At 39.1% G+C, this 22,439-nt stretch overlaps 1 protein-coding gene across 1 annotated transcript in view; it reads left to right on the top strand.

Annotated features, from left to right (window-relative positions):
* LOC134537248 (rho guanine nucleotide exchange factor 17) overlaps window positions 1-22,439 on the top strand; it is a 138,125-nt gene that overhangs the window by 102,759 nt on the left and 12,927 nt on the right. Inside the window, 10 exon segments of the mRNA XM_063377517.1 lie at window positions 1,854-2,182; window positions 4,063-4,154; window positions 6,240-6,462; window positions 7,616-7,707; window positions 9,468-9,735; window positions 12,410-12,520; window positions 15,619-15,906; window positions 19,468-19,535; window positions 20,356-20,391; window positions 20,394-20,503. Of these exon segments, the coding sequence (XP_063233587.1) occupies window positions 1,854-2,182; window positions 4,063-4,154; window positions 6,240-6,462; window positions 7,616-7,707; window positions 9,468-9,735; window positions 12,410-12,520; window positions 15,619-15,906; window positions 19,468-19,535; window positions 20,356-20,391; window positions 20,394-20,503 (1,617 nt within the window).

Here is a 22,439-nt window from a genome sequence, read left to right on the forward strand (position 1 = left end):
TAACTTCTAATGTGTTGCGGAAACTTAAAAATTATAACGGCATTAAATGAATTTTAACCATATGGACAAAATTTTAATAAAATTCCTTGACGAAAATCAGGTCCAAAGCTGGGGTTTACAATTTTTTAATGGATTTTCGCTTTTATCGTAGACATGTATAATAGTTTAAAATGTCCGTTTGTATCGTGCTGCCATCTGCGGGTGAAGGTGGCAAGCAACGCTTGTGATTCAGGCAACGAATTCTAGCGGCGGGTGCCGTAAGTAAGAGTTTGATTCGCATCCAGAAAGATTGGTACTTGAAAAGCGAATATTTTATTGTTCAGTATATTTCTCACGCTCAGCATTATTTTTTAAAAAAATTCTACTTTAAATTTCTTGTCCGAGTTTCGTATTGTAAGTTTATTTGCAAAATGAACAACAAGATAACATGACTTTGCTAGTTACCTTTGAATATATATACTGTATAGAAGTCGCGAGTGGATAGGATTTACTCTACGTTTTTCAAAAGCGTAAGATGAGCAGCTTGGGAACTTCACCGCTGCAGTGCGCTGCCGTAACGCCCTGTATCGTCTTAGTTGTTATTTACACGTTAGAGCGCAGCCCTGTCGCCCGCTGTCATTCCCCGCACCCCCCTATCTATCATTCACTGCAGCTCAAGTTCGTTCAACGGGAGGGGGAAGGGGTGTTTGAAGAGTTCGACACTTGTCCGCCAGGGACCACCACAAGTCGATGCCCTAGAGATGGTGGCGATTGCGGCGGTGAATTAACCAACTACCTCAAAACCGTATTAGAAGTTTTAACCTGGGCTGGCGACTTCTATACAGTATATATATTCAAAAGCTAGTTACCGAGGTTAGATATTTACACATCACTGAAAAGACTCGCTCGCTTTTTTTTTGTTTCAATTCCATTCCTATTGATGTTTCACTCTAATAGGCATTGCAAATTCCTTTCAGATATATTTTATGTGTTAGTTGCTATTTGCAAATAGTCATTCGAAAATTCGTAGTTTAATTTTTTTGCCTGACCGGCACACTGGAAGTTAATTTCACTTTTTTTTCTTCTTCTAAAGCTGGATAGTACAAACAACTTTACTTCTATAGTTCCGTTTACGAAATACTTGTTCACAAAAAACACGGAATCAGCTCAAATCAAATCACAAAGTCCACAATGGCGTGTGAGGCTGAGCTCGTAAGCCCAGGAAATAACGTTACCTTGAAATGCTACCAACCTGAAATTATCGGTCCTATGAGAGCGATCGCCACTTCCCCTCTCCTCCCACGAAAAAAAAAAAAAAAAAAAACTATAATTGAAGATGTAAAAAAAAAACTTTTAGGAACGTCACATAAATGCGTTGAAAATCGTACTTTCCAGATACATATAAAAGTTGTTTCCGCCCCTGCAACCTGGCAGGGTTGTTGAAGTGTGAAGTGTGTAGGCCTAATTGTGTAAGTATGTAAGTGTGCAAGTGTTGAAGTCTGCAAGTGTTGAATAGTGCAATTGTTGAAGTGTGAACGTGTGGACGTGTGGAAGATAAGAAGTGTTGAAGTGTGTACGTATTGAAGTGTGAAAGTGTGTTGGTGTGGACGTGTGAAAGAGTGAATGTAAGGAAGTGTGCAAGTGTTGAAGTCTGCAAGTGTTGAAGTGTGCAATTGTTGAAGTGTGGACGTGTGCGAGTGTGCAAGTGTTGAAGTGTGCAATTGTTGAAGTGTGAACGTGTGCGAGTGTGCAAGTGTTGAAGTGTGCAATTGTTGGATTGTGGACGTGTGCAAGTGTTGAAGTGTGCTAGTGTGCTAGTGTGGACGTGTGAGGAAGAGCTGGAAGAGCGAGGGAGTGCGGTGTGCGGGTCGCAGCGGCTGCTGAAGCACACGGAGCGCGTGCACCCGGACCACCAGCTGCTGCTGGCGGCGCTGCGCGGGGTGCACGAGCTGGCGGTGCGCATCAACTGCACGGAGCGCGCCGGGCTGGAGCAGGAGCAGCAGCTGCAGACGCTGCGCGAGCTGGAGGCGCTGGTGGAGGGGCTAGCGGGGCTGGCGAGCCCCGAGCGCTGCTTCCTGCGCCACGACCCGGTGGCAGTGGCCACGGCGCACGGCCGCAAGGACCGCGTGCTCTTCCTCTTCTCCGACCTGCTGGTCGTGGCCAGCATCAAGCGCCGCTCCGGCACCATGCGCAAGCCCTCCACGTGCGTGCCTCCCGCACGATAGTTTAACGTGACAACGTCATAACAAAACACTGATGAAATGATTGCATACTTTTATGAATAAAATTGAATCAATTTTTATTGAATTATCACTGTTTTGTATGGATACAAAGAAGGAGTGAAATTAAATCTACAATTTAATTGATAAATTTTACTTTTATTTGCACTCATTAATTCAAATATGTTTATTACTTTAACGAACCGATTTTTTTTAACTATAACGTTTATACACGTTTGCTATTTAACTTCTTCCAATCTGTGTTATTCTGTTAAGGATAGGACGATGATAGGAAAAGTAGGAAACGAATGGGAGTGTTTCGAGTTTAATGTGCCTCGAAAATTTCAAATCGATGGTTGTTCCAATCGAGTGCAAGAGAGGTAGATGCGGCGCAAGCGTACAATGAGTGTAACGGGACAAAAAGTAACGGGACAATGAGTCATCCTTTTTCGTGCGTGCAGCCGGCGTTCATCGATTTATTAGACGTTGTCACGTCAAAAAATTATCAGTTTACATTTACCACCCCGAAAATACGAAATTTTGCATTGTATGTTATTTTTTCTTCAAATAATTTTCAGAAATTTCCCGGAGTAGGGAGGATTATTGTTTTCTTTGGGTGGAGAAAATTGCACTATTATCTTTGTGGAAAAAAAAAGGGGGGGGGGGGGAACGCCTGGTTGAGACAATATCGCTTCAGTGTGTGCTCTGAAGACCTGCGTTGTCACTGTTGCAATAGCTATCGAGCCACACAGTCCCTGGCAACCTCTAGAGTCAGTTAAAAAAAATACCAGTCTACGTAGCTCAGTTCCAAGGTTAATCGTGAGCCCTTTTTTTTTAAGTTTCTATGGAGAGGTAATTTATGTTTTTTATTTTTTTTAAATCATAAAATTGTGCAACAAGGATAAGACACAGATGAAACAACATTGGTGATGTACCTGTGTGTTTAGGCTACGTGTTATAAGCTACATACATAATTTCCCATGTGATAAAAATATTGTTTCTCTCCTCAAGTAACGTAACAAATGGCTGAATCCGGTAACAGCTTAGACAATACAGAATTGGCAGAGGCACAAGGATTTGGTGGCAGCGTAGACCAGAATCACACATGCGTGTGCCTCACATTGATAGACTACATGCCGTTCTCTTGGCGTACTCTGGTTGACCGTGAGCCAGTAGTAGTCAAGTAACAGAAGTGCTCACCCAGTCCATAATGACCTCTGACCTTGGTGTTAACCAGTGAGCTCACTAGCATGGCTTGATAGCGAATAAAACCTAGGAACAGTGGATCCTCAGTGGCGATCATTGCACTCTTTATTACTTATACTAACGATACATTTCTTACATATTTTCGTGCACAAACAAAAGCATTCTATATCCTTTCTCTGTCCTGTGTCCTGTCTACCAACCTAACAACTGCTAATATCACACCGTCGACTCTCTAACATTCATACAACTTTACATACACCACAATTTTTACTTTCCCTGTTTTTATATTGTTTTGTTAAAAATCTGGACATTATAGGGAAAAGAAAAAAATTATATATTTTTTTATTTTGGCATGCATAATTCAAAGTGCTGATTAATACCTAATTAAATTCATAATATCTGATTCTATATAAGCTGATTTTGGGCTTGTTTTCTGTGGGTTTAAATTTTATTTCTTATTTTTGGATTCTTGAAATTTTAATGTGCTTGTCTGTGCTGTCATCGTTGCGTTTCATCGTTTGATCCATCATTTCTTGCCTCCTAACACGACGTGATTTTACTAGAATTTTATTGTAAGAATTTATAATACTAACCAGAGGATTATTTACTGGAAAAACATTTTTTTTAATTTTTCGTTGCGTGATGTGGTGTGTGGCAGGAACTCTCCCGGGACGGTGACCAGTGCCCTGGAGGCCAACAAGTACAAGCTGCTCATGAGGATACCGCTCGAGGACCTGGAGGTCATGCGAGGTACCCGGCCTTTGCTTCTACTCCTCCCCCCGTCATCGCAGCACTCCTTCCTTTTCGGCTGGACACACGGCAGGATACGTAGCGTTGCAGCCAGGGGCGCAACAACTAAATTTCCAAAGGGGGGGGAGCAATATACCTTTTTTTATAAAGAATCATCGATCCCCCCCTATGGAAGCGGGGGGGTCCGGGGGTCCTTCCCCGGGAAAATTTGTATTTCAAGGTGGAAAATGGTGCTATTTAAGCAGTTTTACTATCTAAAAATTGATTACACAGCACTTTCTTTGCCCCCGTTTGCCCCCACTTCAAGGTTTCAGAGGGGGGCAAAATACCCTTGCCCCCCCCCCCCCCCTGTTGCGCCCCTGTTTGAAGCCTCTCTGAACACATAACTGATAATTGATAATAATTGATAATACTTATTGTCATTAGACACAGGTTGCAATAGACATTGTCATTGAAAATACATAATAATAATAATAATATATAAATACACATTTTTAAGTTTAAAGAAAAAAGCATCTTAACAATAATATAACTTTACACAAACTTAAGGTCATTAAAATTTAAATTGTTCCATTCGTCAAGTGAGTAAAAAGGATTGGATATGAGCCATTGTTCTAAGATTTGTTTATACCTATCAAAAGATACTGTTCTTGCACACAAGGGTAATCTATTAAAAAAAAACCTTTCACTTACATTTTCAAAACTCATATATGAAATACATAGTCGTTTATAAATGACATCAATTAAATATCTATTTCTGGTTTTATAGTTATGTACATTATTTCTTAAAATTAAAGTTTGTAGAGTACCTACTTTTAACATACAATAAACAGTATAATATAAAAATACAAGGTAATGTATTTTCAGATTTATAAAATATTCTCTACATGATTGTCTTTCATTAATTCCAACAATAGTTCTTATCACTTATAATTTTTGTTAATATATATAAATATATATTCCTCACATTGGAATGGGTTTCATTTACTCCTCCTTTATCACCCCCCCAAAATGAATATACTAGTAAATAAACAATGAAAAATAAATTAATGTTTTATATCTATTTCAACTGCCATCATTCACACACATTGTTTCCAACACGTGCCAACCAACATTCCTACACTACAATTCGCTATCCTTAAATTATTAAATACATAAACAGTTTAGTGTCCAATTTTACCTCTTACGCTGTAGCTGTTGCTCCATCTCTTTGGAACTAATACTTCCTGTCGTTTTCTTTTGGCAGCATTTCCCTTAGCGAACTTTCCTTATGTTCTGCCGTAGCACCCCGTTGTCAGGAGAGACCAAACTTAGAATCACTTTTGACCCCCTCAAATTCGAATCCTCAATAGTTCCTTGCAAGGAACTCTCTCTTAAATGGTCTCTGTGACACAAAACTTTAATATGTCGCCCACCTTAACCCTGTAGGTGACCGTGCTCACCATTTCTACAGTGTAACCAGGAATTCACCGTAGCCATTCAATTTAAAAAATTTAAAAGTAAAAAATTTTTTGTAAGGCTTGATTTCCCCTGACATTATTTTTGTTTTTTCTTATTTTTTCATCATTACTTTTATTTAATGCCTATGTATAAAAATTTTAACTCAATACCTACTGTATACAAATCTGAGTAATTATCATCATCATCTGAGCAACGTTTTACACCAATGACGTTATTTTAAGGAAATAAATGTTGCAAATATTTGTGGCAGAAAAACAAATCGTCTGCTTACTTCTAAAACCTCGTAACTCCATTTCAGTCAATTTTACAGGAGAACTTATGAGCTTTTGGAGCATGGTTACGACTGTCAAAGATACGAGGTTTTATAATTTGTGAATAGAAAAGAGACTAAGTAGAGTTGACTTACGAGGTTTTATCAGCATATGCACTATGAAAAAATGAAAAAAAAAAAAAAATACTCCAAACACATCCGGAATATAAAACTGGGAAAATCTGGACTTACGAGGTTTTAGAAGTAAGCCGACGAAATGCAAGGGAGGTATGGAGTTAAAAGGGATGATGGGGAATGAAAACCCCGACGAGGCGCGCGTGTGAGGACCGAGGGAGAGTGTCGGGACCCCGCAGCCAAGGACGAGAACCTGCGGAGGATGCTGAGCGAGATGGCGTGCCTGACGGAGGACGTGGCGGCGCTGGCCAAGGTGGCGGACCTGGTGGGCGCCCTGCACTGCCCCCACGCGCAGCTGGAGGAGCTGGTGCGCGACACGCTGGCCGCCCTCGCCCGGCAGCTGGCCGACCGCCAGAGCAGCGACTCCCAGCTCGCCTACATGGAGCTCACCGTCGGCACGCAGTGAGTCCCCGCGCCGCTCGCTCCGAGCAACGAGCATGACTAGGGACCGGAAAAAATTCGCGAATTCGATGACCTCTAGGATAGCCTCCATTATCCTCTGCACTTCTCAAGTAAACACGGGTGTTCATTTGGGTACTGAATTGCGAGGCGTCTCCACTGATGGGTAGCTTGCGATTCGACGCTTCTTTGGTCGATAGTCTCTCATATTGGCCCAGAGAGCTCCAGTTAAACTGCGAGCCAATAGCAGAACCCGCAGAATTGTACACGTGTTTTGAATTTCAGCCTATCACGAAATGAATCCGCGAATTTTTCCGGTCTCTATGTATAACACACGAACATTACAAAGTTACAGTGAGCGTATTTGTAAAAATACACAAACAGTTTAGTGTCTTGATTTTACCTCTTACGCTGTAGCTGTTGCTCCATCTCTTCGGAGCTAATACTTCCAGAGGGTGTTTGTTCTTGCCCTGTCGTTTTCTTTTGGCAGCATTTCCCTTAGCTGACTCTCCTGTTGTGTGTGTATAAAGTACAAAGGTTGTAAGCATTTCCACAAGAAAATTTTTGACTAGGTACTAATAATAAGGATTATTCATGCTAAAATTTAAAAAAAAAAAAAAAAAAAAAAAAAAGTAATTTATGACTACAGCTATTAAAACATAAGCAAAACAATAATTTAATCTTTAATTTACAACTCTTCATACAAAATTAAAAATTTGCTTGCATGTGTAATTTTCTCTCACTTTTTTTTTTAGTTGTACTTTTTATCTTTCCATTTTTTTATGTACAACCAAAGTTAAAATGCTCGTATTCATATTCATAATGCCTGCCTCTCTCTCTCCCCTCCTCCCGCCCACATCTTCAGCACTTTTTCACACCACTTCCTAAGAGAAGGATATAATTTTAACTTGAGTGCTGCTTCCGATAACAAGAACGCCAAATTAATGTTTTGTTGCAGAAGTCATAGACACTGCAGTCCATTAGAAAACAAAGCCTAGATACTCTTCCTCGGCAGAAATTTCTTACTGCATACATTTTTCATAAAATTTTCAGGGACTTGAACTTACCTTTAAAAAGTGACATTCAGTTAAATAATTACCATTGCACAGGCCTTACAAAATCCACACTAACTTTATTGCTTCTTTTTCACTTCCAGAAACGGAATCGAGAACATATCAGTAGTTTTTACGAAACCAGAGAAGCGAACGAGTTGGGAGGAAACATTCAATGAAGCTAAACAAAAATTAGGTGAGTTAATGTTTTGTTTTATAAAACGTGTGTGTAAAATCTACAAAAGTAAAGGCCAAATTAACTAGTTCTGATACTGAAATGTGGGGGAAGGTTGCCCTAACCAGATTTTGAAAATGATTTTGTTCACAAATCTATGGCCTTATCTTTTATGATTTTATTTTGAAGTACATACAGTAAAACTTTGATTAACTGTAACCATCACTACCAAGGCTGTGATGGATAACCAAATAGGTAGTTAACAATACACTCTTAATCTTACATATGTACTGTTAGGTAACGTGATTTCGCTCTGGGCTTGGAACAAAAATTAAAATAAAATCCTTTTAAAATAAAATAAAAATACATTTATTGTATTTAATTTTCTAAGGTTATCAATATAAACTTCAATACATATAACGATAGTAATGTACAGATATGCATTGTATGTTTGTTGATACTCAAACACTTTTTTTTAGAAGAGGATGGATAACAGAAACTCAAGGTTAAACAAGTAACAGTTAATCAAAGTTTTACTGTAGTAACTTTACATTTAACTGAAAGTCATATGGGTGATTTTTGACATTTTGTTAAAAAAAATATCAAGTATCTGTGTAACAGAAAAATCAAATGACAGTTCAAAGAATTCTCGATTCTATTCACACAAAATAAAATTTTGTCATCATATCTACAATAGTGGCCAGGGGATTACATTGTAAAACAAAAGTATTTTTCTCTCTCGAGATGGGACTATGGAGCACTCCAGAAATCTCTTTCATTAAGACACTTAACACATTGATACAGATCATGGATATTGGGAAAAGTATTGAGCATGGCCTATTGTAAAGAACTGACGTGCCCCCGCCTGTTCCCCAGTGATGGTTAGAGTTGTGGGTTCGAGTCCCGTGCATTGACTGACTAATACTCTGATCTCGGGGGTTAGTTGTGGACCATGTGGCTGACAACTGGGGAGACTTTGCAGCAAGGACCCCCCACTTAGGGTCACTGTTCACGCGCAAAGTGTGCAGAAAACAAAACACTGTTTAGGCTATTTTTGTGGACTGAAGTGCACAGTGAATAAATAAAACCACATGGCGATATAAAATCACCTTAAAAATACATTTGTTTCTTAATTACATTTACACATGGTGGAATGATACACTAAACCCTGGCGGAGGAACACAATGTCATCAACCGATAGCCGCGCTGGCAGCTATCAAGATATCAGCCGCGGGGCCGTTCTACTCACTGCACTTCATTTGTTTCTTACACTTGCACTGCACACGAGAAAGGGAGATGGGGCATTGCCCTGGAGGAATGGAAATATGACATAATGGCTTATTCAAGCTGGGTGAGCACCGACGGTTGTCGCCAGAACTATCTCAGCATTTTCAAGGAGTAATTTCAGGGAACCATAGGAAACTAAAATATTGATAGTCGCACCGAGATCAGTAGTGGTCCCATGGGAGGGGCGATGGGGGGTTAACACCCTCCTCATAACACCCACCGCAACTAAAAAAAAACTGTTGAGAAAACATCAATAATCTGCTTCATATCGTTGATAATGAATTTTAATAAGGTTGTTATTTTCAAAATTTTGGACTTACCATCAAACTTGGAAGTATTCTGTACCATTCAAAACCTTCATCATTCGCCCCTCCCAAGATTGAACGGTGTTCCCGCCCCTGGCCGGGATTCAAGCCCGGCTTCTCGGGAACACGAGTCCGGTGTCTGTCGCTCGGAGACAAAATACACACGTTCCCGCCGGCGCGTGTTGGCAGCGCTGTCGGCGGACCGGCGGCCCAGCCCGGAGTTCGTGGCGCCGCTGCCGATCCGCAAGACGCGGGCGGGCCTGCAGTTCACGTGCGCGGCGCCCACGCTGGGGCTGAACGCCCGCAACCTGCGGGACGTGTGGGTGTGCAACAGCGACGGCTACGTGGGCCAGGTGTGCGTGCTGAGCCTGCAGCCGGAGCCCACCGTGGTGTCCTGCAACGGGGTGTGCAACGCCCGCATCCTCTGCATCGCGTCCATCCCCGTCTGCGACCCAAGGTGGGCTTACGAACCACACGAGGAACCAACGCAACAAAGTCACGGCCGTTTGTGAATTGAATCATACACTTCACACAATTTGCAAATTAACTTTTAGTTTTTAGTTTCTTCTGGTCATGCCATAACTTGAGAACGGCTTTACCGATTTCATTCATCTTTTTTTTTTTAATGTTTTCTAGGACTTCGTAGAAGGTTCTTACATTAAAAAAAATTAAGAAAATTTAAGAAATCTTAACGACTACTTACCTTTATTATAAACTTTTTAATATAACCTTAGCCCCAGCGTTATATACTCTTTGCTCTTTGGAAGGCGGTCGAACAGCTCATTCAGCACTCAAATTGCCGTTGAACGTGCAAGTTTTATGAAAAAATTCAGTTTTGTCTCTGTTTAACCATCGCATATAATTATTGAGATCCCATGTTATTAATACATAGTGACCAACTGCTACCTAGAGTTTCTCCTATGAAATAATAATAATAATAATGTTTAAAACTTTTTTTTTCTCTTTCAGAATGTATACAGCTACAATAGCAATATAAAAAGACACTATTTTATTGTCCAGAGAAATCAACAAATATCAAAACTTTAAAAAAAACTTTTATGGTTATTGATGGTACACAAAATAATAATTCGTAATGTTTTAACAAGAAACAGTGGGAGCCATCTGCTCTGTACTGCAATCTAAATCATGAGCTGGACGATAGTGCTTGTCAGATTAACAATGCTCCAGACATATAAGTTCCAAGGCACAACTGCTTGCAAGGCAGGCTTGTACTTTCGTGTACTTATGTACTCTCATTAGATGTTACGCTTACTGATTTATTTCTGCATGCAAATCATTAATAGAAATAAAATAATAAAAGAACTGGAGTAATAGTATAAACACGGTTGGTAAACAGTGGCGAGGCGTGAGGTTTACATGAGGGGAAGCAATAACTCCGTTCACACCAAAACATGATGAGGTTGGGGGGGGGGGGGGGGTCTGGGGGCCCTCCGCCGGGAAAATATGGATTTCAAGGTACAAAATGGTGCTATTTAAGTAGTTTTCTTAACTGAACATTGACTATTCCACAGGTAGAAAAATTGACAATTTTTTTAAATACATTATTTTTGTAAAATAATGATTGACTTACATTATTCTGATAGTAAAATACCTACTCTACATTACTTATATACTAAGTGGGAGTGTAGTATCATCGTACGCCCACAAATCCCCCACGCACTGCCAGCCAACAGCCCGCGGGAGAGATGCGCGCGCCCCGAGAGACGACCGCCGACTGAAACGCGACATCGCCACCTGCCGTGCCGAACTGTACCGGACATAGCCGAAGCAGTCGGCGGAAGAATTCCACCGTCTGCTTCGGCCATGTTCGCTCCAGTTCGGCAAGAAAGCGTTACCTTCGTAGCTTCTACCACGTATTTTTCCAGCCAATCCCCTCCCTGAACCTTTGTACCATGCCACCCCCCTTCCGAAAGGAAACTACTGCGGCAGCCTTCCTGCTGAAAGCGATCCTACCAGTGCTTCTAAACCTAGCAACGCTTCTAAAACAGCATGTTTTTGTGTCAACGAGTTCTTTTTTTATAGCGCACAGTGCACAGTACTGGGTCCCAAGAAGATAGTGTAAAAAATACATACACCTAACTGCACGAGCCAAAGTAAAATACTATTCTGAATAAAATATTTATTTAAAAAATACAATGTCTGGAAACTGCCTGGGCAAGCACTGCTTGCCTTGCTTGCCCTGACGAGACGCCACTGTTGGTAAAGTATAAATTAATCAAATTAAAATAAATTAATTCAATACTCATACTCAATATAATTTCACACATGCGTATAAAAAACTCATTTATTTTAGTAAAATAATTTGAGATACATTTTATCTTATGATGAAAATCAATAAATATAACTTATTTTTATTCTAATTAATTAATTACAATTATTTATTAAATATTTATGTAACAATATAATAAATAATGCAAATAAATTATACATACAGGAACATAACCTCACTTAAAATACACTTGAAAAAGTTTATAAACACAATTTCTATCAATAATATTCACAAATATAGGGACCAGTAATAAATATCAATAACTTAAGTAGATGATTTAAAAGCACGTATGTAATTTTTATTTGTATGAAGCCCTTTTATTCATCCTGTGAATATTTTGTTGTATAGTACACACGCATAGAAAAAATTTACTCTCGTAACTTCTTTCATAATGTACCAACAGAAGAATATCTCTAAAAAAAAAAAGGGGGGGGGGGGGGGTTTGGTCTGTAAAGTCGGTTTACAGACGATAATTTTACGCTATAACGTCATAAGAAAAAATTGATGAAAAATTGCATACTTTTTAATTTTCAAATATTATTTACAGTTTTTTGCACATTTAATTTAAATATATTGTTTAAATATAATCACGAACAATTAGTTAAAAAGCCCTGCCTTAACCTGTTTGATATTATATAAGATTTTCTCGCACGAAGGTTGGCCGGTTCTTGCCCGCTCGGCCCAGGCGGAACGTGACAATTTTTTCGTGCGTGCAGCCCGGCGTTCATCGATTTATAAGACGTCGCCACGTCGAAAATGAAAAAAGGGGGGAAACGGTTAACCGTCTCGGTTCGTAGAGCAGGGCGAGATCCGAGTGGTATCGTCGCCTCTGCTTCTCCAGGTCAAGTGCGTACCTGTCGCCCGGCCAGGTGCCGGTCGCCAACAGCAAGGCCTGCGTCAGCATCTCCGTGGAGGACACGGACAAGACCGCCGGCAACATCCAGCTGGACAGGTAACCACGGACCGCTTGTTGGGTGCGGGCCAGTCACACCCTCCAAGCACCGCCAGATCTTTAATATTCAAAAAAGATGTTCAAGGAAAAAATTACGGGTGGGCCAGTCAAATCCTCAAATACCGCAAAATCCTTAGTATTCTGAAGGATTCCATATTTGAGGAAAAAGATTGGAAGAAAAATAATCGGAGGAAATAAAGTAAATTAAAAAAAGGTCTAGCACTGAAGTTTACTAGGTCAATCTTTTTCTTCACACCTACCTATCCTGTTACCATTTCCGAAGATGTTATTCTTTTAATATGTAATTATTTGAATAAAATTCAATATGTATTGATTCTGGAAACTTTGTTTATGAATAAAATATTTAAATGGTTAAATGTTTCAACACTAAACTTAATTTTTTTTTTTTTCCATTTCTTGCACATTATTTAATTTTTGACTCTTGAGACCTAGATTCAGATTCGAGGGGTATATTCAAAGTACTCTTTGGTATTCGAATTCAAGATTCATATTCGAGAAAGTTGGGATTTGACTCTTCATTGGAAAAAATTCAAAGCGTAATTAATATTGGAGTAAATGAAAAAAATTTTTAAAAATTCAACACTGACAAATCTGAAGTTTTATCATCAGACAGCATTATATTTTGAACTTTTAGTACATAATTATGTAAATAAAATCACACTATGTATTAAATTGGGAAACTTTGTTTGTAAACCAAAAATATAACTGGTTTAATGTTTCAAAATCATGATATTTTTTTTTTATTTTTTGTTCATTATTTTATTTTGGACCCTAGAATCCTTGAGAATCAGATTCAATGGGTGATTCAAGGTAATCTTTGTGATTCAAATTGAAGATTTGGATTCAATAACTTTGATATTCTCTACTAAGTATGGATAAATACTGAGAGCGCAAGCCACATTAAAAATATTTGTCGTGCCAATACTGCATTGTTTATGTACTTGCCAATAGCACTGTTGAAACAGTGTAAAATAATGGATGTGGCTGCCCGATTTTGACGTCATATAATCACGTAACAATTTGTACCTCCAAAGTTTCATTTCATTAAGTCTGTGATGTTTCATAACAAGGGTATTTATTTATGTTCTGCATAAAAAAAAAACTTAATGAAATAGCTTTAAGATAAATGTGTATTTGTTTGCAGACAAATGCACTTGCCTTTTTCTTACATCAGTTGATTTTAACACACTTATGTGGAAAAAATTGTAAGCCTCTTGAGCAGAAGACAAAAATAAATGTGAGCAAGTCTTTCAGTACACTGTATTTTTGTCTTCTGCTCAATCTTGTATGTACAATGATGTTCGTACGAAAACACAGGTGCAACCCTCCGAAGTGAATCTTGGACGGCGGAGTGTCGGGTTTGAACCCCCGCAGCGATGCTACGTGCCTCCCGCTATCTTATCCGCCATGTGCGTCTCTTCCTGAGGACGGGAGCAGATTGCAGTTCCCGAAACGTCGCTTGTTTCTGTTTTGGTAAAACTATTGTATTTGTTTGTCTTTTCGTTTTGTCGTGTTTTTTTTGTCTCGCTTCAACTGTTGTGCTGAATTATTTTGGGTTTCAATATTTTTGTGTTGTCATCATTTGTGGGGATTTTTTCGTTCTCTTAGTACAATTTTCTTTGTTTTTCTTTGTTTGTTGACCATATTCCTGTTTCGGAATATTTTGTGGTGTTCATATCCTTGTTGACAACAGCAATTGTTTGCTTAATTTTGTGTGTTTTTTGTCTTTTTTTGGGTATTTTTATTTATTTATTTTATTTATTAGTTTTTCTTCAACAGAAAAGATCTTAGCAATGGCGTATGTCCAAAAACTTACATCAAGTCATGCACTCCCATTGCACAAATCTTTTAAAAATAGAAGTCTTTAAAAATATACTCAACTAAATTTCTGGACACGAATCACACGTAGTTTTCGCACCCGCTGCTAGAATTCGCTGTCGAAGCAGCGACGTTGACTATTGAATTGAATTGATTTGCAGCCTGAAATTTTAAACAGTATAATAAAACGGCTAATGAAAACGAAATAGACTAACACATACTAAATCCCGGCTTTGGACCTAATTTATGACAAGGAATTTTATTAAAATACTGCCCATCTTGTTGAAATTTTCCTCAACTCATCAGGCCTTCCATCTTATCGCCTAAAAATAAAAGTTGTGATTCCAATGCGTAACCTACTCCCTCTGAACCTACTCAGTGGGACAAGATTGCAAGCTAACGCACTCAGGAACAACATAATTGAAACTATCATCCTCTCAGGACAAACAGCTGGGCAAATGGTGCACATTCCTCGCATTCTCATGATCCCAAAGGACTTACATTTTCAATTTAATCAACTACAGTTTCCAGTTACAAATTAATTTGCAATCACCATCAAAAAATCTCAGGGTCAAACATGCAAATAAGTTGGTGTTAATCTGAGAAAAGAATGCTTTTCTCATGGACAACTGTATGTTGGTTGGTCTTATCGATCAGGGAGTGCGGAGAATCAGTGTATTTTGAGTCCGTTCATAAATAGTACAAAAATTTAGTGTACTCAGGAAAATTGAAATAAATAAATCTCGGTAAAATTAATCACATGATTTATTGTTTTAATCTTACACATCTAGAGTACCTGTATTATATATGCAAACTTCATAAGTGGTATTTTCTTTAAGAGGGTTTGTGCTGTATTTGTAAAAAATATTGTTATCAGTGGCCATGGACGTTCCACCAGTGGCGTAGCCAGGATTTGTGTATGGGGGGGTGTTAAGAATCATGCCCTCCTCCCCCCCCCCCCCCCCGTATTAAAGCGGGGGGGTCCTGGGGTCCCTCCCCCGGGAAAATTTGGATTTTAAGGTGTAAAATAGTGCTATTTTAGCAGTTTTCGTTACTTAAATTTTGAATATTGAAATGGTAAAAAATTTTATCGATTTTAGTATGAAATTTGTTTGAGTGATGAATAAGAAATTAATTAAAGATTTGGTGCTAAGGGGGGGGGAGGGTGGTTTGAACCCCTAATCCCCCCCCCCCTGGCTTTGCCCGTGTGTTCCACCACGGCGCGCGGGCTGCAGCGAGAGTGGTCTCCGTGTCCCCAGCAGCAGCTCGTCCAGCGAGTCGGAGGACGACGACCGCGAGAGCCTCGCCGCAGACGACGAGCAGAAGCGGGCGCGCGGGGCGTCCGACCCGCCGGCCGGGGAGAGGGGAGGGGGGGAGCCGCCGCCGCCCGGGGGGGCGGGCGACGACGCGGGGGACTCCGCCCTCCAGCCCACCATGTGGCTGGGCACCGAGGACGGCTGCATCCACGTCTACAACTGCAGCGACAACATCCGCATCAAGAAGAACAAGGTGAAGATACAGCACGGCTCCTCCGTCCATTGCATCATGTGAGTGTCGCCTCCGCGGACCGCGCCCCTTCCCCCCTCCCCCTCCCCGACCAACCCCCTCAAGCTCTCCAGTGACGTTCACTTGCTGTGTCCGAGCCGGCACCGAGGTGCGCCTTTTATTGCAATCACGGTGGAAACCTGTTATCAAACAACTTTCCAAAGGGATTTGGTGATAAAATTATAATTTTTCATAAATTTTTTTTCTTTAAACGAGGTCATTAGAGATGAGCAGACACTATACAAGTCAGGTAAAACAGTAAATAAATTCTCCTTGGGCTATAGTTAGGAACCCTCGCAGCATTCGCATTCTGTGATTTCGGGAAACCACTACGGGCCACCGGTGTCAGAACGGATGGACCTGGATTCGAACACAGGTTCTGTGGAATTTTGAGTCCGGCTTTTAAATGTTGCACCTCCTCGCAATTATGGAGATACGTTATCGGAGAGCATTCATCTGTTGCAGAAAACCTTCTGTGTTATACTTCACTGTATTTTGGTTTGTGTGCACATACAGTTTTTCACTACTGTGTCTGTCTGTGCCATCTTTATTGTGTCATCCACAGCTTTTAGCATGTTGTAGTAATTTTGTCTTTATTTTGTCCATTTTGTCTATTTTATTACACGTTCAGTTATATTTCATGCTGTTTTGTATGGTTTTATGTATTGATCATCTGAGGCGGAAAAGCTTGTTTTAGGCAGTAAAACTGAAGAGCAGTAAAACAGTGAAATGATTTTTTGAATGATTTTGCAATGCAGGAGATTGATTAATGATATTACAGACATGCTGGTTGTAATAGAAAACAACTCAGGAATGAACAAAAAATTGAATACATACGCACTCTGAGAATATGCCAGTATCAGCTGATGTGAAATGATACAGTCTTAGAAAAAACAGATAATTTCGTTGGAATGCTGACAATGATAACAGTGATGCACAATGAACCCATTGAGGAAACTAAACAATAATCTGTGTTTTCCCACGTTACCTACTATTTGTATTCGAATGCTGCTTCGTATCAAAATTCTGTCACTTTGATGGGTATTATACAGCTGCCATAATGTTTCTCTGCCTTTATACTTTTTTTTGATGCCACAGGGTGGAACTATATAAAAGAAAAGATTGTGGGATCAAATTAAATTAGGATAAGGCTATCATGATAAGGTTATATTGTATCAGCATCCATTTTTACCTGTACATTTAAATATAAATGTGCCTTAGCAGCAGAAAGCAATGTATAGGCTATTTTTGAATTTGATAGCTTTCTGAAATAATGCGTTCAGTCTGAATTCAGATACCACTGTTATTGGGATGCAACATCACTTTATTTGTTCTGTGATTTTGTGAAACCTATAAGTTTACAGGTCATGAGGTTACAACAGTCATGTAAAAGTAACGAAACTGAAGTCCCAAAATGAGCAGTAAAGGTTGGAAGTCACAAATTTTTTTTTGATAGTTTGAATTTAGATTGTTGGTGCCTCATTTCAGTTTGTGGTAGAAAATTTAATATGAATAGCTGTTTTTCCACCTGCACCGAACATTGTCTGACTCTGGTTTGGTGCAGAACTGGTTAGTTCTTTGAGTGAACTTTAGATGTTAACAGTGATGAGGTGAAATAACTTTTTATTTATTTACTTATAAACTATTGTCTTTATTGGTGGAAAAGTTAAGGCGATATATCTTATCTTACACTTCATCACATTTTTTGCTATTACATAGAATACAGAAATTTTACAAATATAAGCATAACATAAACAGATGATAAAATAGGTAATAAGATAGAAAGCAGAATTAAGCTTTAACTAAATGTCCAAAGATAAGAGGTAACCATTACAAAACTTAACATAAAAGCTAATTTACAGATAACTAAAAATTAAGAATAGGCATACACATGCTGGGAACTAATTAAAACTTATAAAATCAGGCATTGCCAAATCAAGATAAAAATAAGTAATATTACATTAAAACCAGTCACACACATTCACACACAAAGTAAATTTTTTTTTAATGTGTTCCATCATTGTAGTGGACCCTATTACACAGTTTTGGTAAATTCTTTAAATTTTGTGTGAGCGTATAATAGATATATCATTTGAAAAAAATATATATTATTTTAATGATTATTGTGATATGTAGTTATAGTATTGATACTAACAATGACAGAGATATTATTGAGAGAAAAAATGTTCATTATTGTATTACAGTAACAATCTGATCTCATTTATTATACTCATTTATTCTGTCAGTCTTTTTTGTGTCTTTTCGACAACGAGACACTTACACTCAATGTCAAAGTTAAAGTTAATCTGCGAAAGAATCAGCAAACAATGGGAAACTGAAATCAGACCAGCTGGACCATAGTCTTACCACTACGTGACCTTGCTCTCATTGACTATTAGTTTCCTACTTTATGTAGTAAGTCAAGTGTAGAAACATACATCATGTTTACAGTCTTTAAAAAAATTTAAAAATTAAATTTTAAGGAAAATAAAAACAAGCATTTGACACTAACATTGTGATTAAGTGGTACTTTTCTTCAATGGCGGATGCAAGGGAGGAGGAATATATCCCTCCCGAAATTGGAGAAAAATTTTCAAAATATCAGGAAAGGCAGTATGTTATTTTGGATGATGCAAGCTGAGCTGTTACATCACCTGCAATCCCCAGTGTGTGTGAGAAGTAGCGTCACCTACAGCTACTTCTGTAGGCCTGTATGTCAGTGTGTTAATGTCAATAGTAATGATCAGTTTGTTTTTGACACACGAGTTCAAATTGAAATTTTTTTCATTTCTCTCCCCCCCCCCCCCCCCCCCCCCCCACCCACCCTTCATTTCTCCTTGACATCTAACCCTTCCTCTGGAAAAATAAATTCCTGTATCTGCATCTGCTTTTCTTTTTCATTCATTCCCAAAATTGGTGTTTTGATATATGTCAAGTCACAAGTCACACTTTAACACATATTGTATTTCTCAGTAAGCCTATATTCTAATCAAAAGAGTCTTTAAATTGTTTGCATATCCCATTTTCCCCAGTTTTCATAATGGAAGTTTGGTAAATTTTGTTTTATTACTTTTCTTGCTTGTGTCTTTGTTCTCTCCCCCCCCCCCCCCTTTTTTTTTTCTTCATACCTCTGAAAATTTCTTGCATTCTACAGACACTAGTTGTTTTCTCTATAGTTCATAAAGCAGTTACTAAAAACTTTTGGCTATGAACTCATCTCTCTTAATGCTTTACTAATTATAATTTCAATGTTTATTACAGGTAATGATACTTTCCTATTCATGGAGTGTTAAAGTATCAGCAAGATAAATTTTTGAAAGCAAATCTTTTCCCTTTAATTTTTAAAAATTTTGGTACATCGCTACAACTTTTGTGTATGGCTTAAATAATAAACCTTAAGTTCTACTTAGAGAATCATGTAAGAAGCTGCAGTTTATGATGATTTTTAAAGCTAAACAAAAAAAAAACAGAATTTACTTTTGTTAATTTTCTACTCACATCATCAAATAATATTTGTGTGAGTATAGTTATAGACAATAGCATTTTTTCTTTCTTTTTTTCAGATACTTGGACAACAGAGTTTTTGTATCGCTCGCTAACGGAGACATTACTGTTTACGTCAGAGACAATGGTAAGTAGGAGGAGAAAATTGAATCATGAAAAGCCACATTTTATTTGGGGCTGGTGTTTTTACCGTAGTGTATTTGCAAGTTCAAGCTCGCATATCATTTAAAACTGTTGTTGGCACCTTATTTTATTTTAAAATATTTTCAATTTGGTTTGATCCTAACTCCGCAGTGTGTCTCAAATTTTCGAGCACTGTGTCTGCAACCCACTTGGAGCCAACTATAATGACTGAGGCTTCTAACTTCTCAAGTCACTGTCCACAACTGTTCAAGTCACTGACCATAACTGTTCAAGTCACTGTCCACAACTGTTCAAGTCACTGTCCACAACTGTTCAAGTCACTGTCCACAGCTGTTCAAGTCACTGTCCACAACCGTTCAAGTCACTGTCCACAACTGTTCAAGTCACTGTCCACAACTGTTCAAGTCACTGTCCACAACCGTTCAAGTCACTGTCCACAACTGTTCAAGTCACTGTCCACAACTGTTCAAGTCACTGTTCACAACCGTGCAACACAAAATCATATCAAATATTAAGCGTAATGATCGGCTCGACAGTTATGTACTACAATGTTACATTTTCACATTATCGACACTTGGGTACAAGTGTGTAAGTTTTCTCACCTCCTTTCCTGGATGGGTTTTTTCCAATATTCCTACTCCTTCATATCTGGCCCTCATTAAGAGTGAAGTTAGCAGTCACTGATCTGCAGTAACAAGCAGTAATTTTTTTTTTCCTCCCGAAGGTTCACGCCAGGGTGTTGGGATAAACAGGGAGGTACGGGTGCCGTCCTGACAGGAGCGCGGGGGTGTTGTTTCTTCCAGCCGGGGGGTGGAACACGGCCGACCCGTACACGGTCTCGTGGGGACGGTGGCCGCCCCGGTGAACCGCATGCTGCCCATCGCGGGCAAGCTGTGGTGCGGCTGCCACAACTCCGTCAAGATCCTCAACACCGCTTCCCTCCAGGTCGAGGTGAGCGTGTGGGGGGGGGGGAGCGGAGGGGAGGGTAGAATTAATTAATTAATTTTAAATTTGCTTTTCACTGCAGGGGCGTAGCCAGGGGGGGGTTTTAGGGCTTCAACCCCCCCCCCCCCCCCCCCAGCACCAAATCTTTAATTAATTTCTTATTCATCACTCAAACAAATTTCATATTAAAATTAATAAAATTTTTACCATTACAATATTTAAATATAAGTACCGGAAACTGCTAAAATAGCACTATTTTACACCTTAAAATCCAAATTTTCCGGAGGAGGACCCCCGGACCCCCCGCTTTAATACGGTGGGGGGGGGGGGGGGGGGGCATGCTTCTTAACACCCCCCATACACAAATCCTGCCACTGCTTTCCAGTACATACAGCGGTGAGTGAGAGGTGTTGCATGCATGTGTGAATGCGGAGTCGTGTTCGGGCCGAGGACCCGTCGCGATTGGCTCGTTCTGTCCTTCCCAGAAGTAACACAAAGCCTCGGATGGGGATGGCTCCTTTGATGGGCGCTCACGCTCTCAGGAGCTTTTCAGTACACTGTGTTTGACGTGCAACTTCTAATGGGTGAATGATGCAAACAATCAATCACATTAATCCACCGAGGGGGGGGGGGGGGGGGGGGGGGGGGGGGAATTCAAAATCTGAGAACTCTGAATTTTTTTTTAATTTTCTTAATACAGGGCAACACACAGGTACTTCGATAAATGTTCTAAAATAATTGTAACAATGTGTATTTATATAATTCTGTGCTTGTTGCGTAAAAGGGGTTAAGTCCAAAATCATAGTTTTGAGAAAATCGCGATTGAAAATTATCAGGTTTCTTGAAGTAATTTTTTTTTTTAGATTTATTAACTACTTAAGAACTTTGGAAACTCATTAATTGTTTTTAAATAATGTCTCTAATCTCCCTTATCAATTTTAAAAGTAAATAATTCAATATCACTATGTATTAACCATTTGTGACGTAACTCCCTTTACGCAACAAGCACAGAATTTCACACCCCTTGTTGTCTGCAGGGTTGTTTAGTTTTTAAATTTCCTCTAAATAATTAAATTTTAAGTTGCTTTTTTTCTTGGTTGCTTAAACTTTTGTGGTGGCATGATTATTCTAAAAAAAATAAAATACAAATAACTTTACAAACAGCGGTGAAGGTAGATTCAGTTAGAAGGAAAAAGGAAATTAACTTCTATTCAAGAATCTGTGCATCAATTAATGTAGATTGCCCATCACCAAGGGCGCCCATACCCGGGGGCAGGGGGGGGGCCGTGGCCCCCCCCTAGCTTTCAGGGAAGGAAAAAAAATATAGTGTAGTCAGGTGTTTTACTTTAAAGAAAATTATTTAAATTCGGTATTATGTAGAAGTGGTTCAACACGAAGATATTATTGTATATCGTTTTTTACATGTCTACTTCATTTTTTATGTTAGTTGAAGCATTAGTTTCTGCTGCTGCGATATAAGGTGTTGTGAACAGGGAGAAAACGCTGTTCAAGCGCAACGCCCGTGGCGAGTCATTCCCCTTCGTAATCCTGCCCAAGCTCACTCGATAACACAACGCAACAGATTTAGACAAGTCAGAGTTAGACGACGCGACAGTTGACATGTACTTGTAGACGGCGAAATGTTTTGCTACTTTTTCGTCATAATAATGTGTATGTTCACAAATAACATCTCAAAACAGATTTTTCAATAGTCTTTAGGTCTACAGTTTTATGCATCTGGTCTAGATTTAGTTTAGTGTATTCAGTCAGTAAAGATAACTTAAGTGTAAATAAATCAGTGAAAAGTGTAAAGATAAAAACCATTGTTATTATGTAGTGTTTCTTTAGTTTTCCTCATTCGTCACATCCGCTCAGAATATTCACAAATTTTAAGGTAAGCTAACACCTTTAAAGTTACTCAAATAAGAATTATTGTTCAGAA

This window comes from Bacillus rossius, chromosome 12 (assembly GCF_032445375.1).
Source record: "Bacillus rossius redtenbacheri isolate Brsri chromosome 12, Brsri_v3, whole genome shotgun sequence".
Lineage (NCBI taxonomy): Eukaryota > Metazoa > Arthropoda > Insecta > Phasmatodea > Bacillidae > Bacillus > Bacillus rossius.